Consider the following 17,685-nt stretch of genomic DNA (forward strand, 5'->3'; position numbering starts at 1 on the left):
CACAAACGTACAAGTCCGTGCATGCAGACTTCTGCGACTGCTGCCACAAGGAGGGTAAGCAGTCTGTATCCTTGTCGACGTTCCGCTCCATCTGGCACCAGACATTGCCGCATATTAAGTTCATGACGGCTCGCATGGATGTTTGCCCTGTGTGCGAGGACTTGCGGCGCAACGTGATGGCGGCTGGCAGTGAGGAGCAGAAGACGACCGCATGCACTCAGCTGACTGACCATGTTCATAGGGCCCAGAGGGAGAGAGAGAGCTACCGGCAGAGAACCACAGATGCTGCTGCTGAGCTTCAGCAAGTTTCAGTTATGTCTCCTGCTGATCGCCCGCCGTTAACAAAGTCCCACTACACGTTTGACTTTGCTCAGAGCGTCAGCTTGCCGTATACGGCCAGACAGGTAGGACCACTTTACTTCAAAGTGCCTCGGAAAGTCCACTTGTTTGGTGTATGTAATGAAGGCGTTGGCCAACAGGTGAACTACATTATTGACGAGGCAGAAACCATCGGTCCTGACGGCAAGAAGAGCCACAATCCGAACACTGTAATTTCTTTGTTGCACGACTATTTTTCCACTTCTGTTGCTGATGAGTATGACTGCTGCCTACATGCAGATAATTGCGCAGGACAAAACAAAAATAAGTCTGTTATAGCTTACCTTGCATGGCGTTGCATTGTCAATTTGCACAGAAGTATAACATTGTCGTTTATGATAACCGGCCATACCAGATGCCTAGTCGACGGTATGTTTGGCTTGGTTAAGAGGAAATACCGTCGCTCTGACGTGTTCAGCATGCAGCAGTTAGCAGATGTGGTTGACTCCAGCGCTACCTCCAACATCCATTGACGGATACCTGGCAATGTGACCTGGTTTGAGTGGGATACGTACCTCGCCCGGCTCTTCAAAAAAGTCCCCAACATCAGCCAGCAGCATCATTTCCGGTTCTCATCTGACGAACCTGGAGCAGTGGCAGTGATGGAGCTTGTGGATGGGATGGAAACCAAGGTACAGCTGTTGAAGACCACACCTGAGCAGGTGAGGGCAGCAGGCCTTCCCCAAGTGTTGCCCCCAGCAGGTCTGTCACAAGAACGCCAGAAGTACCTGTTCAAGGATATTCGGCCGTTTGTGGCAGACCCTTACAAGGATGAGCTGTGTCCGCCTGTGCCGGAGGAATGACAAACTTGCGTAGTGCAACACACGTTTTGAGCCTTATAATTGCTAGAGTCTGGTGCTGTGTCAAAGCTACATGCCTCAGAACATTCTATTATTCTTGTTGTTAGATCTAAAATGCGGCGTGCCTGCGTGGTACGGAAGGACGTGATGGCCCATCACACGTCACGCTTGGCACTATAAATTCCATCACAGTGAAACTTATGCCAACTGACCAGTAGTGTGTGTATACTGTATCATTCAGCCCTTCTGCTGATGACTCGAACGCTTCTGTAAGGCTTCTATGGCCAAATTATTGCAATTTACGCATTTAAAAGATTATTCGTGAATATGTGCGATGTTTTGGTGAAAACAGTGTTGATTTAAACGTCCGTAACTTTGCTATATGTTGATGGATTTTCATTCGTTTTTTTATCTGATTCATACGTTCTCTGGCTACAAGAATCCGTTGCTAACTCAAAATGCCCAAAAAACGGATAAGGTCCCTTTTCGCTTGTGCTGGCTCAAATGTTTTGCTACTCGCCTGGCGCTTCATCGCTGTGTCCTCCAGGAGTTATCATGGTTATGGCAGACCGAAGAAATACATGGCCAGCACAACGGCGAAGCCATTGGACTTGTTCTCTTGCAACGAAACGGAGTGGCGAATCAAATAATTCACAACTCCACATCGTCACCACTGCGCTACACGGCTCTTCGCAGACCAGCCGTATATTTATGTTTACACAACAGGACCTCACGGCGGAGAAACTAAAACTAGAACACGACGTGAGTCATTGCTCCATGCCGTCAAGGAATGCTAGTCCTTTCCCTCTCCCGTCACCCGCGCCTGAGCATCAGCGGCGTAGCTGCCCGGCTGTAGATGTTGAACTCTTTCGTCAACGACTGCAGGATTCTGCTCGGGGCTACTTTTCGCAGGACTCCGTGTGCGGACAGTCTGAATGAAGCCTTCGGCCGATAAGGCCAACACTGCTCGCGAAATAATCCACTTGGAAGGAAAGAACTACCGAAATGAAATAGAGATAGTGAGACAGTCTCCGGCCATCTCCTTCACCATTCACGACTCAGTCTTTGTCACAGCAACTAAGCCCAAGCAAGTCAAAATCTCCTTGCGCGACTGCGTTCTACGCCTGCGCTTAGCGGTCACGCGAGTTCGTTTCTATGGTGATCAGATCCAAGATGTCCTCCCACGTAATCGAGGTTTTGGCATGGTTGCTGTGAGCCCTGAAGTTGGAAGGCTGTCGGTTTAGCGCTACGGAGATGTGTTGAAGCTAGGTGGCAGGATGTTGAATGTCTCAGTACTCTGTCAGTTTTGTGCCTAGTTATTGCACTTTCTGACTGTAGATAGTATCCAGTTACAGTGGTAGACAGTTACTCTTAACTCGTTTCCATGTCCTTTTCCTTTCTACTGATATCAAATTCATCAAACATTTAAACAAGTGTGATTTCTTCCTTATTGCAAATGCTTTCGGGGCTGTAAGGCCTCCTATGTGTTATGTGCGGATATGATAGCATGATAGCACATCCTCTTGTTAACCTGTGGATTTTGGACAACTTATTGGTGATTCGTTATGCAGTTCACAGCTATTGTTCTAACGAGCACAAGTATAACGGTTTCTTAAAATTGGCCAGGTGACGTGTTCCAAAGATAACGGCTATCATTCCATTATAGTATTCTCGGTGCTTACTAGCAACAGTAGACCATTTCTGCAGAACGTTTTCTCTTTCAACGACGAGATTTCTCCCCGTCACCTCGTTAGATTCAGCACTTGGTATTATAATATAAGACTTTTACAGTGACATACCTTACAGTTCCACCTCCAAATATGGAATAATCACGTTACAAAAATAAGAGTGGTATGCTAGATGTGAATAAAAATTATTGTTAAATTTGAGCTCTCTGATTTTGTTTTGTCTCTCAGAGGTGAATAAGACCAATCCACTCTTCACTCATCTTCAGGGCGATATGCCAGTAGTTAGTTTCTACCTCCCAGTCGTAAAGCCTGGCTACTCAAGACAGCTGGTGGGGATTGGACACAATGGCTCGGTGAATGTTTCGAAGGAATTCAAAAATTCTCAAGTGGGTGACAGTGACTATGTGTTCCTCAACCCAGGGTATGATATCTACGGTTTCCAATATGTTCGTGACAGCGATGGTCGTAGGTCACCTGTCGGTGCCAAGTTCTCATTGGGTAAGTACTCAAGGAGTACAAAGGAGACAAGAAAAATGATGATTTTGCAATACCCATCCACTTTTGAATATTCAAGTAGCATTTACAACAATCTTTCCTCTTGTAGTTTGATGTGTTAATTTGAGGTGTTAATTCGAAAAGGCGCAACCTATTGAGAATCGAGAAGCTGACCATACAGAGCAATGTCAAGAACACGAAGAGCGTGAGCAAAAGAAGCAAACTAGTATCAAAATGCCACTACAAAAATAAATATCACATATAAAAACTTCACACCTAGGGTGACATAGTGGAACAAGTTAGTAGCCAGTCGAAGGATTTTTTTAGTTGCACGTCTATGAAAGTGCACATGCCTACATAGAATGGAAGAGAACAAGAACAACAACAAGAGAATACAGTTGACTACAAAGGGCGTGGAGGTGCTATACAGATGTGTCAGTGAGGTGAAGTGCGCTGTCCCCATCAATGATCTCTGGATTAAGGCACACATCACGCATGATGTTGAATGAAAGAATAATAAGAACCTTTGTCACTTAGGGTATGCCACGTTCTATGCAGAATGAGCGCAATTGCGCCAATTTAGCCCTATAAAGATCAGTCTATTCTTATTATTCTTTCATTCAACATCATATGCCTCCACTGATGAGCTCAGGAGGAGCAAAACAGCTATCTGGAGGGTCATTGTCAATATCAATCTATATACCGGAATTGTCCTCGCTGTGGTGATGGTGATGTGAGTGCAGCGTTTGGATCGGCAAAGAGCGCAATGTGGTGGTGGTGGTGTATTGGATTCCATAATGGCCGGGTCGTCGCTACTTCTTCTCAACTTCTGAACCGACATTTGTGTACTTTATTCATGCGATGTAAAAACAGTGGAGACGATGTGAAATAAAACGATGAAATTAATTTAAATATGAAGAAATGGTGTAGAGAAAGCGGAGAAAGCGGAGGATGGAACGGACGGCGAAGGGAGCAGTGAGTCGGAGAGCAATGATGGGAGTGATGGTGAGAGTGCCGGTGAGAGTGTTAGTGTTGTGCGTAGGTTTCGTGATAGCAAATCTTCAGTGTACAATCATCTGCTAGCTAGTCCTGATTGTTGCAATTCGTATTCCGACTCTTCGTTCACTGTATTGTGCCGTGATCGTCATGGTTATGGACTACAGTTAAAAGTGTTGGAAGCTATCTATCAGCGTCTGTGTAAGCCCAATTTGTGTGTACAGAAATATAGTATAATTGGGTTGAAATTGTTTAAGTAACGTGTCGTGTTTGGTGTGGCCAAGCTTGCCCCGTTAATGTTCTAGGTGAAATGTGCTGCTGTTATGTGTTATCACTTTGTCCTTCCTTCTTTTTTTCTCTTGATTGTTCTTTTTTCCATTTGCAAGTATATTGTTAGCACATGCATTCGTTATTGCTCTCGCTTTGATTGTTAAAATTCACACTTTTGAATTTCTCTGCAGTTGTTGTTAGTGTTATTTCTCTAACTTAGACTTTCTATAATCATAGTTCAATTTGGTTTCAGTGTCCTTTAGTACAACGACGATTCCTGATGAGTGCTGTACGAAAAATTGTTTGAATCCATATTTTCTCTACACCATTTCTTCATATTTTAATTGTTCCCGTAGCTATGCAGAAGACGTTACTTCAGTAACGTCTGGCGCTAGCCAGGGTCCACACAGCTTTAATTTTGTGTTTGTTTGTTTGTTTGTGTCATGCCTGGCGCTATCCCGTATCTGTCCCATACCGTACCATCAAACACAGCTGGCCACAATATTTGCTGGCTCCCGTATCTGTCCCGTACCGTACCGTACCATCAAACACAGCTGGCCACAAACAGCTGGCCACAATATTCGTCGTATTATTTAAACGATTTCCTGATGTATACAGTATAGGGAGGTTTTCTGGAAAGAAATAGGGTAACGAGGAGGAAATGCAATTAGAATGGACGTTAGTTGCCGAATAGGTGATAGGCTGCGTCAGCAAAAACATACTTTGGAAGGGAGATCCCGTCGTCTCCAAAATAAGCGTGAACGGGCGAGTCAGCGGCGGTCACAGGAAACGTCGAAAGAGAGATCCCATCGACTCCAGAACGCCCGTGATCGGCAGAGCCAGCGCCGGCCCCGTAACTGTGCAGAAGACGTTACTTCAGTAACTCCTTGAAACGATTTTGCAATAAAATGATGTAGCTAATCGAAAGAAAAAAAATTTCCATCAGTTCTAACAACATGCACGATGAGCTAGGCAACAGAGCATAGCGTAGGGCCCTGAGCTTCCAAGCTCTCTCGTTTTATTGCACATCGCCTCCATCGTTTTTACATTGCATGAATAGAGTACACAAATGTTGGTTCAGTTCATTTTATTGATTGCGGTTATCAAATGAAGAATTAGCAGTTATTAGAACTAGGGCTGAAACGATCATTCGATATCTCTTAACGATCAACCAATATCATTAACGATCGATATAATTGGTTTTATCGTTTCTTGTCGGCTCTACCCGTGTACCTCGAACACCAGTTTATCAAGATATTCGACGATACCTTTAAAACGTTAGAACTTTGTGGCTCCGCACTGTTGACATCTGTAGACATCTGGCTGGTTTATCAACATGAACTAGAGGATTTCACGTTGTTTCTAGAGCGAAGAATCTTGTCATCACCCTCCGGCAACTGCTCTGACCTTTCCCACAAATGAACTGAAAAGACAAAGTCTTCTCTCCCGATCTCTTTCAAAGCCACAAGTCAATTTTACTGCGCTTGAAAGTACATGATTGTACTCGTATTCGCTATCGATGGAGTGCAAGGGCTAGAATACTGTCACTGATATACACGCATAAACATCGTTAGCACTCGTTTTGAACACTAACGATTATCGATTCCACTCTTAACGATTGATATGCGAGTTATCGGTATAATTGTTTCAGCCCTAATTAGAACACAAGCTGCGTGTTGAACTTGATTTAGCAAACGATTTTACTGATGCAGGTAAGCCCAGCCAGAGAGAATAGGCAGCGAAACCGAGATCTGGTATAAACTGATGTTCGGGCTTTAGGCAAAGTGCAGGAATTGCGTATAGGACGAGCGGGAAGAAACCAATTATATTTACACAAGTGTGGCGGAGCCTTGTTGAGACGAATAGAATGAACAACAATACACAGTTTTCGATCGGCTTGACTGGAGATGGGGAAGGTGTTAAACACAGATCATACAGCTCAACAAAAGGAAAGTATGATGGTTTGCGGGAAAGGACTTTCAGTATCCTCTTATTGTGGACTTCCAGGGTACTCATCATAGATTTACTTAGTAGGGATGACCAGCCGGTTGAGCAAAAGAGAAAATGGGGAGAATATAGCAATGATAAGAAAGGCGAAGGCATTAAAGCGGTAGATGGGAGCAGTGAGACACGAGGTAGCCAACAGCTTTACTGATTTTGCTACAGATATAGTCGACATGTCTACTGAACGATAAGTAACAATGTCACTTTGTTAACCAGCTGTACAAATTAGATAGGTGTGTCCAAATCTCTGTCTCTCTCTCTGTCTCTCTCTCTCTCTCTCTCTCTCTCTCTCTCTCTCTCTCTCTCTCTCTCTCTTTCTCTCTCTCTTTCTCTTTCTCTCTGTCTCTGTCTCTGTCTCCCTGTCTCTCTCTCTCTCTCTCTCTCTCTCTCTCTCTATCTCTCTCTCTCTCTCTGTCTCTCTCTCTCTCGCTCTCTCTCTCTCTCTCTCTCTCTCTCTCTCTCTCTCTCTCTCTCTCTCTCTCTCTCTCTCTCTCTCTCTCTCTCTCTCTCTCTCTCTCGCTCTCGCTCTCGCTCTCGCTCGGTCTCAGTCTCTGTCTCTGTCTCTGTCTCGGTCTCTGTCACTGTCTCTCTGTTAGCCAGTTTTACGAGTTAGATAGGTGTGTCCAAATCTCTATCTATCTCTCTCTTTCTATCTCGCTCTCTCTCTCACTCTCTCTCTGCCGCTGCCTCGGTGTTGGTCTTTCTCTCTGTATCTGTCTCTGTCTCTCTCTGTGTCTCTGTCTCTGTCTCTGTCTCGGCTTCGGTCTCGTTCTCGGTCTCTATCTCGTTTTCGTTCTCGGTTTCGGTCTCGGTCTCGGTCTCTGTCTCTTTCTCTCTCTTTCTGTCTCTCTCTTTCTTTCCCTATCTTTCTCTCTCTGTCTCTCTGTCTCTCTCCATCTCACTCTATCTTTATCTCTCTGTCTCTCCCTTTCTTTCCCTCTCTCTCCGTCTCTCTGTCTCTCTCTCATAATCCTGCTTGCTAAGGCCCCTTGCACACTACGTACAAGTAAAACGTTGCTTTTTAGCGTATGCGTCACTTTCAAGCAAGTCCCGATCAGTTCCATTGCACACTTGAAAAGACATTTTCGTTTTAATAAAATACTCATAAAATTTTCTATGGCAACTGCCGCCTCACCGGTGTTGCATGGAGATAGTGCGGGAAATTTTAAAATTTTTAAAACTTTTCTCTCCGAGCTTGGTCTGCAGAAATGTTTGTCGAGTGTTGGTGAAATGCTATTACTTCAACATGGATCTGCGACTTCCCATCGAATGCCATGTCCAGGCCAACACTCCCAGCATACAGATTGAGGTCTTCAGCGATCTCTTTCTCCTTCTGTGACCTCTTCTTCATCGTTCCACTTTCTCCCGCTGGTAGTGTGCCCACAGCTCGATCAACTTCCCCTCCATCTCATCATTGAACACAACTTTTGGCATGCTGAACTTCATCTTCTCAAACTAGCTTCAACGCGACAGAAGGAAACAAACAACGTGCAACTACTCAAAACAAGGAACAAATCGAAAGGAAAAAAATGCTGACGACAAGAGTCAAGAAGTCTCACGGAAGGACAGGTGCAAAGCAAACTAAGGTCCAGAAATGCAAATAAAACATAAACGTACCTTTGTATACCCGTCTGGAGTTTGCTGAATACGTTTGCGCAACATCTTAGGTTTCCCGCGAAAAGCAGACCGTTTGCATGGTAACTTTTACAGGAACGCAACAAAAATGGGATTTTCTATGTAGTGTGCAAGGGGCCTAATCGAATGTATGCAGTTATGACATGCCACTAACGTTCCCATACTCTGTGCCTTGTGCTTGTCCTCCAAACACTTTTTTGATGCTGTTTTTGGTACTGATGCTGATGCTACTCCTGACGATGCTACTGGCCCACAACAAACTCCAGTGCCTACACCAGGTGAGATTGAAGTCATTGAATTCAACTTGCCTGCATCATACTTCCTATGCATGAACTAAATGTGTGTTTATCTTTTAAGTGCCTGTAAGCCGTTATTCATAAAGCGGAAACATTTACGTAGAAAACGGGATCCTAGAGATGGAACTGTCATCTTTCAAAAACTTCCGTTGATCATGGCCGTGTTTGCTCAAAACATCTCCTACATCGAGTAGCACATTCAAAGGTTTTCATTAGCTTCCACAATAGCTTCACACGCGATACAAGTTTGTGGAGCCAGGGCACGCATTCGAGACATGTGGCCTCTTTATTGGAAATCCTGTACACTGATGGTGCTTTTTGTGCGAGCATGTGTAATCGAGTAACTTGGCTCTGCCGGCCATGACTCGTTACAGCCTCTGTCAGCTATGACGTCACTGTTATTGCAGCAACCCTGACCAGTTACAATCTCTGCCAACCAAGACTCGTCACAACTCTGTCAACCATGACTTGTCACACCATCTGTCAACCATGCATGACTTGTTACAAACTCTGTCAATAATGACTTGTTACAATGTACATGTACACCCTCTGTTAACCATGACTGGTTACATGCCAGCTCAGTATGTACATACACAGTCTATGCATGCCTGGTCATAGGTCTCTAGCTAGGTGATTATGAAATGCTGTAAGACAAGGGAATAAAACCAGGGAGTAAATAAAATATGTTTATGATTGAGATTTCTTCGTTATACAGGCGGAATCCTGATAATTTGAATATGGCTTATTTCGAACATGCCGCTTATTAGAAGTTTTTCAAGGACCGATTTCTATCAATACGATTCCCACATAAAAAATTCTGATAATTCGAACCTCGAACTGGATATGTCTGGTTAATTAGAAGTCCCACAGATTCCACTAACATAGAAAATGTGTAGGATTTGTGCTGATAATTTGAAGTTAGCAAAGTGTAATTCGAAGTTCACTGTACATTGTGCTGGTCAGTACAGTTTGCATGAGCCGCTGAGGCTGTGCCGGTCAGTTCAGCATCCGTGAAATCTGTATCCAAGGTCCATAGCGCAACTCTGCATGACCACGAGAGCATTTTGACATACATATTGTGTTGTGGGTTCATGTTTGGATAATTAGAATGTCCGGGTAATCAGAAGTTTTTTCCTGGCATTTTGAGGTTCGAATTATCAGGATTCCACCTGTAGTAAGTTCTGTTGGGGCTGTAAGGCCCCCTTATTATGTATTTTATGCGCATATGCCTGAAAACTGCAAGATCGTGAATATATTTTCTAGTTGACCTGTGTATTTTGGACAACTAATTTGCGAATCTTTGTAATACTGGAAATAGCTACTGAGCACTATTCCAACGGGCCGCAAATATAACGTCGAAAATGATGTCCTTAAATTGGCCGGTTTACGTGTACGAAAGATAACGGCGATCACTACAAATCACTAAGACTGCACCTGATTCTTGCGCTATGATACGCGCCGCCTATGATACCCCTCGGAAGTTCCCACCTTGCTCCCCTGATATTCAGGCTGCCCATTTTGGAACCATCAGTTGCCTGATGATCGTAGTAATACGTGAAACTCAGAGTTGTGACAAAGCACAGAGCAGCATCCATTCCAGAAAAAAGAGCTAAAAAACGAGTGAGACTGCATGCCTGAGTACATGAGTACATGCATGAGAACAACCAGGAAATAGTCAATTTCAGCGTTTCTGCTCCTTGCTTCGACTAGCTACAAAGATTACACCAAAGGATCAAACAACAACCATTTTCTTCATTTTTTGGCAGATGGCTTACTGGTGCTTGGACCAGCACGCCAAAAAACAAACCTCAGAGGAGTACAAAAATGACAACTCTCAATGTCCTCGATTGATGGCCATGTCTCAGTGCTTACTAGCAACAGTAGATTTATCCATTTCTGCAGAACGTGTTCTCTTTCAACGACGAGATTTCTCCCCGTCACCTAGTGAGATTTAGCACTTGGCTTTAAAGGCGTAATAATAAAGCTTTTACAGTGACATACCTTACAGTTCCACCTCCAAATATGGAATAATCACGTTACGTAATAAGAGTGGTATGCTAGATGTGAATAGCAATTATTCCCGTAGCTATGCAGAAGACGTTACTTCAGTAACGTCTGGCGCTAGCCAGGGTCCACACAGCTTTAATTTGGTGTTTGTTTGTGTGTTTGTTTGTGTTACGCCTGGCGCTATCCGTATCTGACGGCAAAAAGCATAGGATGTTATAAATTTTTCAATTCTCCTTTTTTTTCAGGCATATCCTGGGATTCGAACCCGCACTATCGCCCTACATGCATTCCCCCATACACTTCGCATTCATGCCCATTCTTCCAAGTTGCTTTGCGTTATTATCTTGCATTTGAAAGCCCTATTTGAATATTGCGGGCAGCTGTATGTGGCCAGCTGTGTTTGATGGTACGGTACGGTACGGGAGACGGTGTCGTATTACCCTCGATCGTATCTGTCCCGTACCTATCCCCTACCGTACCGTGCCATCAAAGACGGCTGGCCACAATGCATATTCAAATAGGGCTTTCAAATGCAAGATCACAATGTGAAACAACTTGGAAGAATTAGTATGTATGCGAAGTGTGTCGGGGGATGCATGCAGGGCGCGCGATAGTGCGGGTTCGAATCCCAGGTTATGTCTTAAAAAAAAGAGAAATTTTTTAAAGAATTTATAACATCCCTATGCTTTTTTTTGTCTAGGTCATCAAGGCAAAAAAGCATAGCGTAGGGCCCTGAGCTTCCAAGCTCTCTCGTTTTAAAATTTGAGCTCTCTGATTTGTTTTGTCTCTCAGAGGTGAAGGAGTTGAATCCAGCTTTCACTGATCATACTGGCACACTGGTTAGCTTCCACCTACCAGCTGTAAAGCCTGGCTACACAAGACAGCTGGTGGAGATTGGACAACCGGGCGCGGTGGATGTTTCGATGAGATGGAATTCTGAAGGGCCGGATGACACCAGCGACTATGTGAAACAAACCCCAGGCTATCATGTCTACGGTTTCCAATACGTTCATGTCAGCACTGGTTGGAGGTCACCCATCGGTGCCAAGTTCTCAGTAGGTACTCCCCCTGGTAAGTACCTACAGATCATCTTTTTGCTGCACCGGACTACCTTGCATATTACAGTAACAAATATATATTTAACAAGGACGCAAAATTAACGTTTTAACATATTATCGTAATAATAAGTTCTGTTGCGGCTGTAAGGCCACATTTGTGATGTGGGCGGATCACCTCTTTCTCTCTCTCTCTCTTTCTCTCTCTCCCCGTGTGTGTCTGTGTGTCTGTCTGTCTGTCTCTGTCTCTGTCTCTTTCTCTCTCTGTCTCTCTCTTTCTCTCTCTTTCACTCTCTCTCTCTCTCTCTATCTATCTATCTATCTATCTATCTATCTATCTATCTCTCTGTCTCTCCTTTCTCTGTCTCTTCTCTCTCTGCCTCGGTCTCGTTCTCTTTCTCTCTCTCTCTCTCTCTCTCTCTCTCTCTCTCTCTCTCTCTCTCTCTCTCTCTCTCTCTCTCTCTCTCTCTCTCTCTCTCTCTCTCTCTCTCGCTCTCTCTCTCTCTGTATCTCTCTGTCTCTGTCTCCGTCTCTGTCTCTGTCTCTGTCTCCGTCTCTGTCTCTGTCTCTGTCTCGGTTTCGGGCTTGGTCTCTGTCTCTTTCTCTCTCTCTCTGTCTCTCTCTCTCTTTCTTTCCCTCTCTCTGTCTGTCTCTCTGTGTTTCTCCATCTCACTCTATCTTTATCTTTCTGTCTCTCTTTCTTTCTTTCCCTCTCGCTCTCTCTCTCTCTGTCTCTCTGTCTCTCTGCCTCTCTCCATCTCACTCTATATTTATCTCTCTGTCTCTCTCTCATAATCCTTGCTAATCGAATGTGTGCAGTTATGACATGCCACTAACCATACTCTGTGCCTTGTGCTTGTCCTCCAAAAACTTTCTTGATGCTGTTTTTGGTGCTGATGCTGATGCTGTTGCTACTCCTGAAGATGCTACTGTCGCACAACAAACTCCAGTTCCTACACCAGGTGAGATTGAAGTCGTTGAATTCAACTTGCCTGCATCATACTTCCTATGCATCAACTACATGTGTGTTTATCTTTTAAGTGCCTGTAAGCCGTTATTCATAAAGTGGAAACAATTACGTAGAAACGGGATCCTAGAGATGGAACTGTCATCTTTCAAAAACTGCGGTTGATCATGGCCGTGTTTGCTCAAAACATATCCTACATCGAGTAGCACATTCAAAGGTTTTCATTAGCTTCCACAATAGCTTCACACGCGATACAAGTTTGTGGAGCCAGGGCACGCATTCCAGACATGTGGGTTTACGTGTAGGAAAGATAACGGCGATCACTACAAATCACTACGCCTGCACCTGACGCATGCGCTAGGATACACGTCGCCAATGATACCCCTCGGAAGTTCTCGCATTCCTCCCCCTTATGTTCAGGCTGCCCATTTTGGAACCACCAGTTGCCTGATGATCGTAGTAATACGAGAAAGTTGTCATAGGTTCTCAATAAAATATGGATTTTGGGGTTTATTTGCTCCTCATATTGACATGAATCTATAAATAATAATGTCAACAGACGATATCACTATTGCCGTTTGTTGCAGTCAATCATTTAACGTTGTTGTCAACTGTTGATGTGTCTTCTTGCTCATTTATTTGTCTCAGAAGGGAAGTGTGGCGTCGTCCCAACTATCGATCTCGGAGAGTATCGAGTAGTCGATGCAGGTGTTGGAAACGTAGCTACTTATCACTGTAGCCCAGGCTATCACATGATAGGATCTGGTCTGGTGATCTGCCAAGAAAATGGACAATGGTCTGAAGCCCCTTCATGTGAGTGTAATAAGGAATATTTCTGATAGAAGAAAGGGGGTTTCAACTGTTAACCCGGCTTTTCATTTGCTATTCACGATCTGCGATTTAATCTATTGTCGATGTAAAATTAAGAATTATCTGCCCGCCTGTGTAGATTCAATACCCATGAATGCTCTACACATTTGTGTTCCGCTTCTGTCCAATCGGATGAGAAGTCCACTCCAGAAGTACAGCCTGTGAAAACAGATCACGGACGGTCAGCCAGACGTCCCCCCCCCCCCCCCGTGTAGATAGTGAAAAGTATTTCAAGTAGTGAAGTGAGCCCTGCACGTTTGTTGGCTTCTTGACGCTACAGAGAAGAGCAAGGCAATAGCTATGGCGTAGTAGTAGCACGCCAATTGGGAGAACATTAGCAATCTAAAATGTCCACTGTGCACATGCTTTGTTCTCTGTCGATTACTCTCTGCAACAAGAAAACTGTGTACATATATGTCCCTGCATTCAAACCCAAATAGCCAAACCCGTTGTTAGACTGAAAGTTGTGTACATACATGTCCCTGCATTCAAACCCAAAAGCTAAACCCGTTGTTAGACTGAAAGTTGTGTACATATATGTCCCTGCATTCAAACCCAAATAGCCAAACCCGTTGTTAGACTGAAAGTTGTGTACATACATGTCCCTGCATTCAAACCCAAAAGCTAAGCCCTTTGTTAGACTGAAAGTTGTGTACATACATGTCCCTGCATTCAAACCCAAATAGCCAAACCCGTTGTTAGACTGAAAGTTGTGTACATATATGTCCCTGCATTCAAACCCAAATAGCCAAACCCGTTGTTAGACTGAAAGTTGTGTACATACATGTCCCTGCATTCAAACCCAAAAGCTAAACCCGTTGTTAGACTGAAAGTTGTGTACATACATGTCCCTGCATTCAAACCCAAATAGCTAAACCCGTTGTTAGACTGAAAGTTGTGTACATACATGTCCCTGCATTCAAACCCAAATAGCTAAACCCGTTGTTAGACTGAAAGTTGTGCATGTAGTCATAGGAGAGGTAGGTAGTTAGTTCAGAGTGTAACTAGTCATGGTGTTTGTAGGACTTTGACTGCGTACTGGGGATCTGACTGCCTATAGATGAGTCAGTGCACACCATCCAACTGTTTACAGGTTTTAGATTGCATAGTGGCCTCCCGACTGTCTATAGTCAGATGAATACCTCCTGAGTCCAACATACAAACTTCTTTTCCTCAAGTTCTCTCTTTTCCATTCCCTAAACTTGTGAATATTTGATTCTTTGGGTCTCCAAGGGAACTAGTTTGTGTGTGAAATGTGTGAGTACAGGGATGGCTGAGTGCCAAAAGCTCCTCGTGACAGTCATTTTTTTGATTTTTTTGCCATTTCCCTTTCCCACTCCCTGTCCTGGTGAATATTTTATACTAATCTATCATGTTTGATATGCACAGGTTATTCCTATTGCCAACCATTGCGTATCCCTAATGGTCGTATTGAAGAGATTGGTCATAATGGCAGTTCTCTTCCTCTTGCCGAAGTTGAACCAATATGTGAGCCAGGTTTTGATAGTGTGGGTAAAGCGACTTGCTCGGGAGAGCGGGTAGGATGGGAATATGAAACACCATTGTGTGATACCTGGAAAAATGCCCGTAAGTACATTAATAATCTCCTTTTAAATCAATCTCCGGACAGTTAGCTACTTGTTGCTTGTTAGGTCTTATCAGAGGATTAAGGAGTTTCCTTTATGAGTGGATCCCAGTCAAGGTTAATAAACAGATGACCTCTAAGGCTCAAAGTCAGCGTGCTCTGACTGCCACAGATATCGTAATCATTGTATGATGAAATACAATGGTTAAAGTTAATTTTAACTTCTTTAGATATGTCCTTCCTTGTATACGTACATGTATCTATTTAAGGTGTAAACATTTCCCTTGCATTCACGAAAAATGCAAACGAGTAAGAAGTTAATCAAGTTGATATGTGTGCGTTGCCTGATGATCGTGACTACGTGAAACTAGGAGTTGCAACACAGCTTCCCCTTCTCTCTCTCTTTATTGATAAAGTGTTCCGTGGGAGAATCTCGCTACTTTGGCCTCGCGTATGCACACATTTACATACCTGATGATGATCTGTCAACCGTTAACGGCGAGGGGTTTTGGCCATCAAACGTATGAGCTAGGAACTGGCGTTTCTCCGCCGACAGCGTAGGTCAGTAAACCACAATGCCCTCAACACTCTTTACTGATAAAGTGTTCTGTGGCAGAATCTCACTACTTTGGCCTCGTGTATGCACACTTTGTCATACCTGATGATAATCTGTCAACCGTTAACGGTGAGGGGTTTTGGCCATCAAACGTATGAGCTAGAAACTGGCGTTTCTCCGCCGACAGCGTAGGTCAGTAAGCCACAATTCCCTCAACACTCTTACTAGATGTTAATCCTCCAACAGCTCCACGAGCACCAAACGCAGCCTCAACATCCCTGAATCCAGATGCTCCCTCGTTTCCGTCCCACGCAGCACCGCACAATCACACAGCTAAGCGACTCTCGCTAAATGAAAATTCTAGAGCAATACATAATCTTAAGCCCTACAGCCCCACACTTCTATCCCACGTGCAACCCCGTCTTCCCAAACAACAACACGCACACCAATGCCAACACACCACCCTCAAACACACCTAAACCCCAATCCAACACAGCAGGCGACTCAAACCTGTGTATTCTTTCCCTCAACTGCCGATCAATCGTCAACAAGGTTGCGGAATTGACACTCCAGGCACTAACTTACTCTGCGGAAATCATCTGCCTGTGCGAAACGTGGCTCAGTCCCCACCAACAATCGGCTCTGGCCGGATTCACCGTTTTCCGTAGGGATCGACTTGTCAATGCTTCTAGCAGGGGCTATGGTGGCGTTGCTGTCTTCGTTCTTAACGACCGTTTCCGCTATATAAAGCATCGCCTAGACCTTTATCAAGATGGACGTGAGGCCACCTGGGTAGAACTGAGAATGCCCGGCTCGCCAACAGCAGCATCCCTGTTAATCTGCTGCACCCAGCTCCCCAGTATCTGCTACAGACCCCCATCTCAGTCAGTCCCAGCCACCACGTCATTCTGTGAGTGCATTGAGGATTGCCTGACCAAAGTCAACTTGTCGTCTACAACGGTCGTTTTAAATGGTTTAACGCACGCAACAGTGATTGATGTGCCAGTGACACAACAAACACCCCTGGAAAGGCTATAGCAAATTTATTGTCCTGCTTCGGACTCGCACAAGTAGTCAATTTTACAACTAACCCGGCCACGTCAGGCTAATCCTCGTGCCTTGACTTGCTCGCTACAAATTATTCCGACTTGGTAACTTCAGTTTCGCCTATTCCATCCCTAGGGGGTTCTGACCACTGCCCAATACTCTGCCGTTTCTGGATCCCAGGGTTCCTTTCTGCCAGAGACTCGCCTGACTCCCGATTCCCGGCCAACACCGTCAACTATGCATTCAAACGTGTCCCCGCCCACATTTGTCAGCAATCAACAATACCTTGATGTCCACTCAATGGGACGGCAAACTGTCATCGGTCGATGTCGATGATGCAATGGACGGATTTAGTTCGGTGCTCAGCCGAGTTTTTGCCCAGTACCTTTCTGATTATCAATACAGCGATCCCTCCGCTGGGTACTGAGGAAAATCCAGCTGTCAATACCCTCCATGGGTTGGTAATGAACTTCGAGCAGGGATCAAACGAAAATTGGACCTGCACAGCGTGAGCATGAAATACCTCTCCCCAGCAAATATTCACGCCTACAAGCGCCAAAGAAATATTGTTAAGTCCCTTACCAGATCAGCCTACAGAAAGTACATCCGCTCTATCCGAGCCACACTCACTGATCCCAACGCTCGACACTCTACAGCACCTTCCCATCAGTTACAGACAGAGGGGGTATGGGGACTTTCGTAGATGCAAGAATTTGCAGAGTGTCGGGCGTTGAGAATCAGTGAGTGTGGCTTGCACACATTTTTGGACTTGCACTTGTTATAATACATACTGGTACATCTCAATTTGAGCACTTCAACTCTCAATACTATTCTTCGGCGCTTTGAGATAGGCTTCACTTCTTTTGCTCCGTTGTCTGTATTGTCAACTTCCATTGGTAGTACCTTTAAAACTATAAGAGGACAGAGAAATTGCTTTAACTTGGTGAAGTAAAATAAACAACAACAACAACTCTGAGTTTCACGCACTAAGCGATCATCAGAAAACAGCAATAAGTAAATCTGGATCAGGATTGGT

The 17,685-nt window shown here is 44.5% G+C and overlaps 1 protein-coding gene across 1 annotated transcript; it reads left to right on the forward strand.

The window, feature by feature from the left end:
* Positions 1-2,113: 2,113 nt before the first annotated feature.
* LOC135820243 (sushi, von Willebrand factor type A, EGF and pentraxin domain-containing protein 1-like) lies at positions 2,114-16,939 on the forward strand. Its single transcript, XM_065333559.1, has 7 exons — positions 2,114-2,363; positions 3,095-3,364; positions 11,362-11,640; positions 12,548-12,586; positions 13,240-13,404; positions 14,851-15,048; positions 16,830-16,939. Exons 1-7 carry the CDS (start codon positions 2,114-2,116, stop codon positions 16,937-16,939), a joined length of 1,311 nt encoding a protein of 436 aa, XP_065189631.1.
* Positions 16,940-17,685: the final 746 nt, after the last annotated feature.

Source organism: Sycon ciliatum, chromosome 6, assembly GCF_964019385.1.
Source record: "Sycon ciliatum chromosome 6, ocSycCili1.1, whole genome shotgun sequence".
Taxonomy (NCBI): domain Eukaryota; kingdom Metazoa; phylum Porifera; class Calcarea; order Leucosolenida; family Sycettidae; genus Sycon; species Sycon ciliatum.

Bases quoted from the DNA above. Each gene is read 5' to 3' on its own strand.
- LOC135820243 (XM_065333559.1), top strand. From the start codon at position 2,114: ATGAAGCCTTCGGCCGATAAGGCCAACACTGCTCGCGAAATAATCCAC. The intron at 2,364-3,094 runs GTAATCGAGGTT...TTTGTCTCTCAG, and splicing joins GATCCAAGATGTCCTCCCAC to AGGTGAATAAGACCAATCCA. The intron at 13,405-14,850 runs GTGAGTGTAATA...TGATATGCACAG, and splicing joins ATGGTCTGAAGCCCCTTCAT to GTTATTCCTATTGCCAACCA.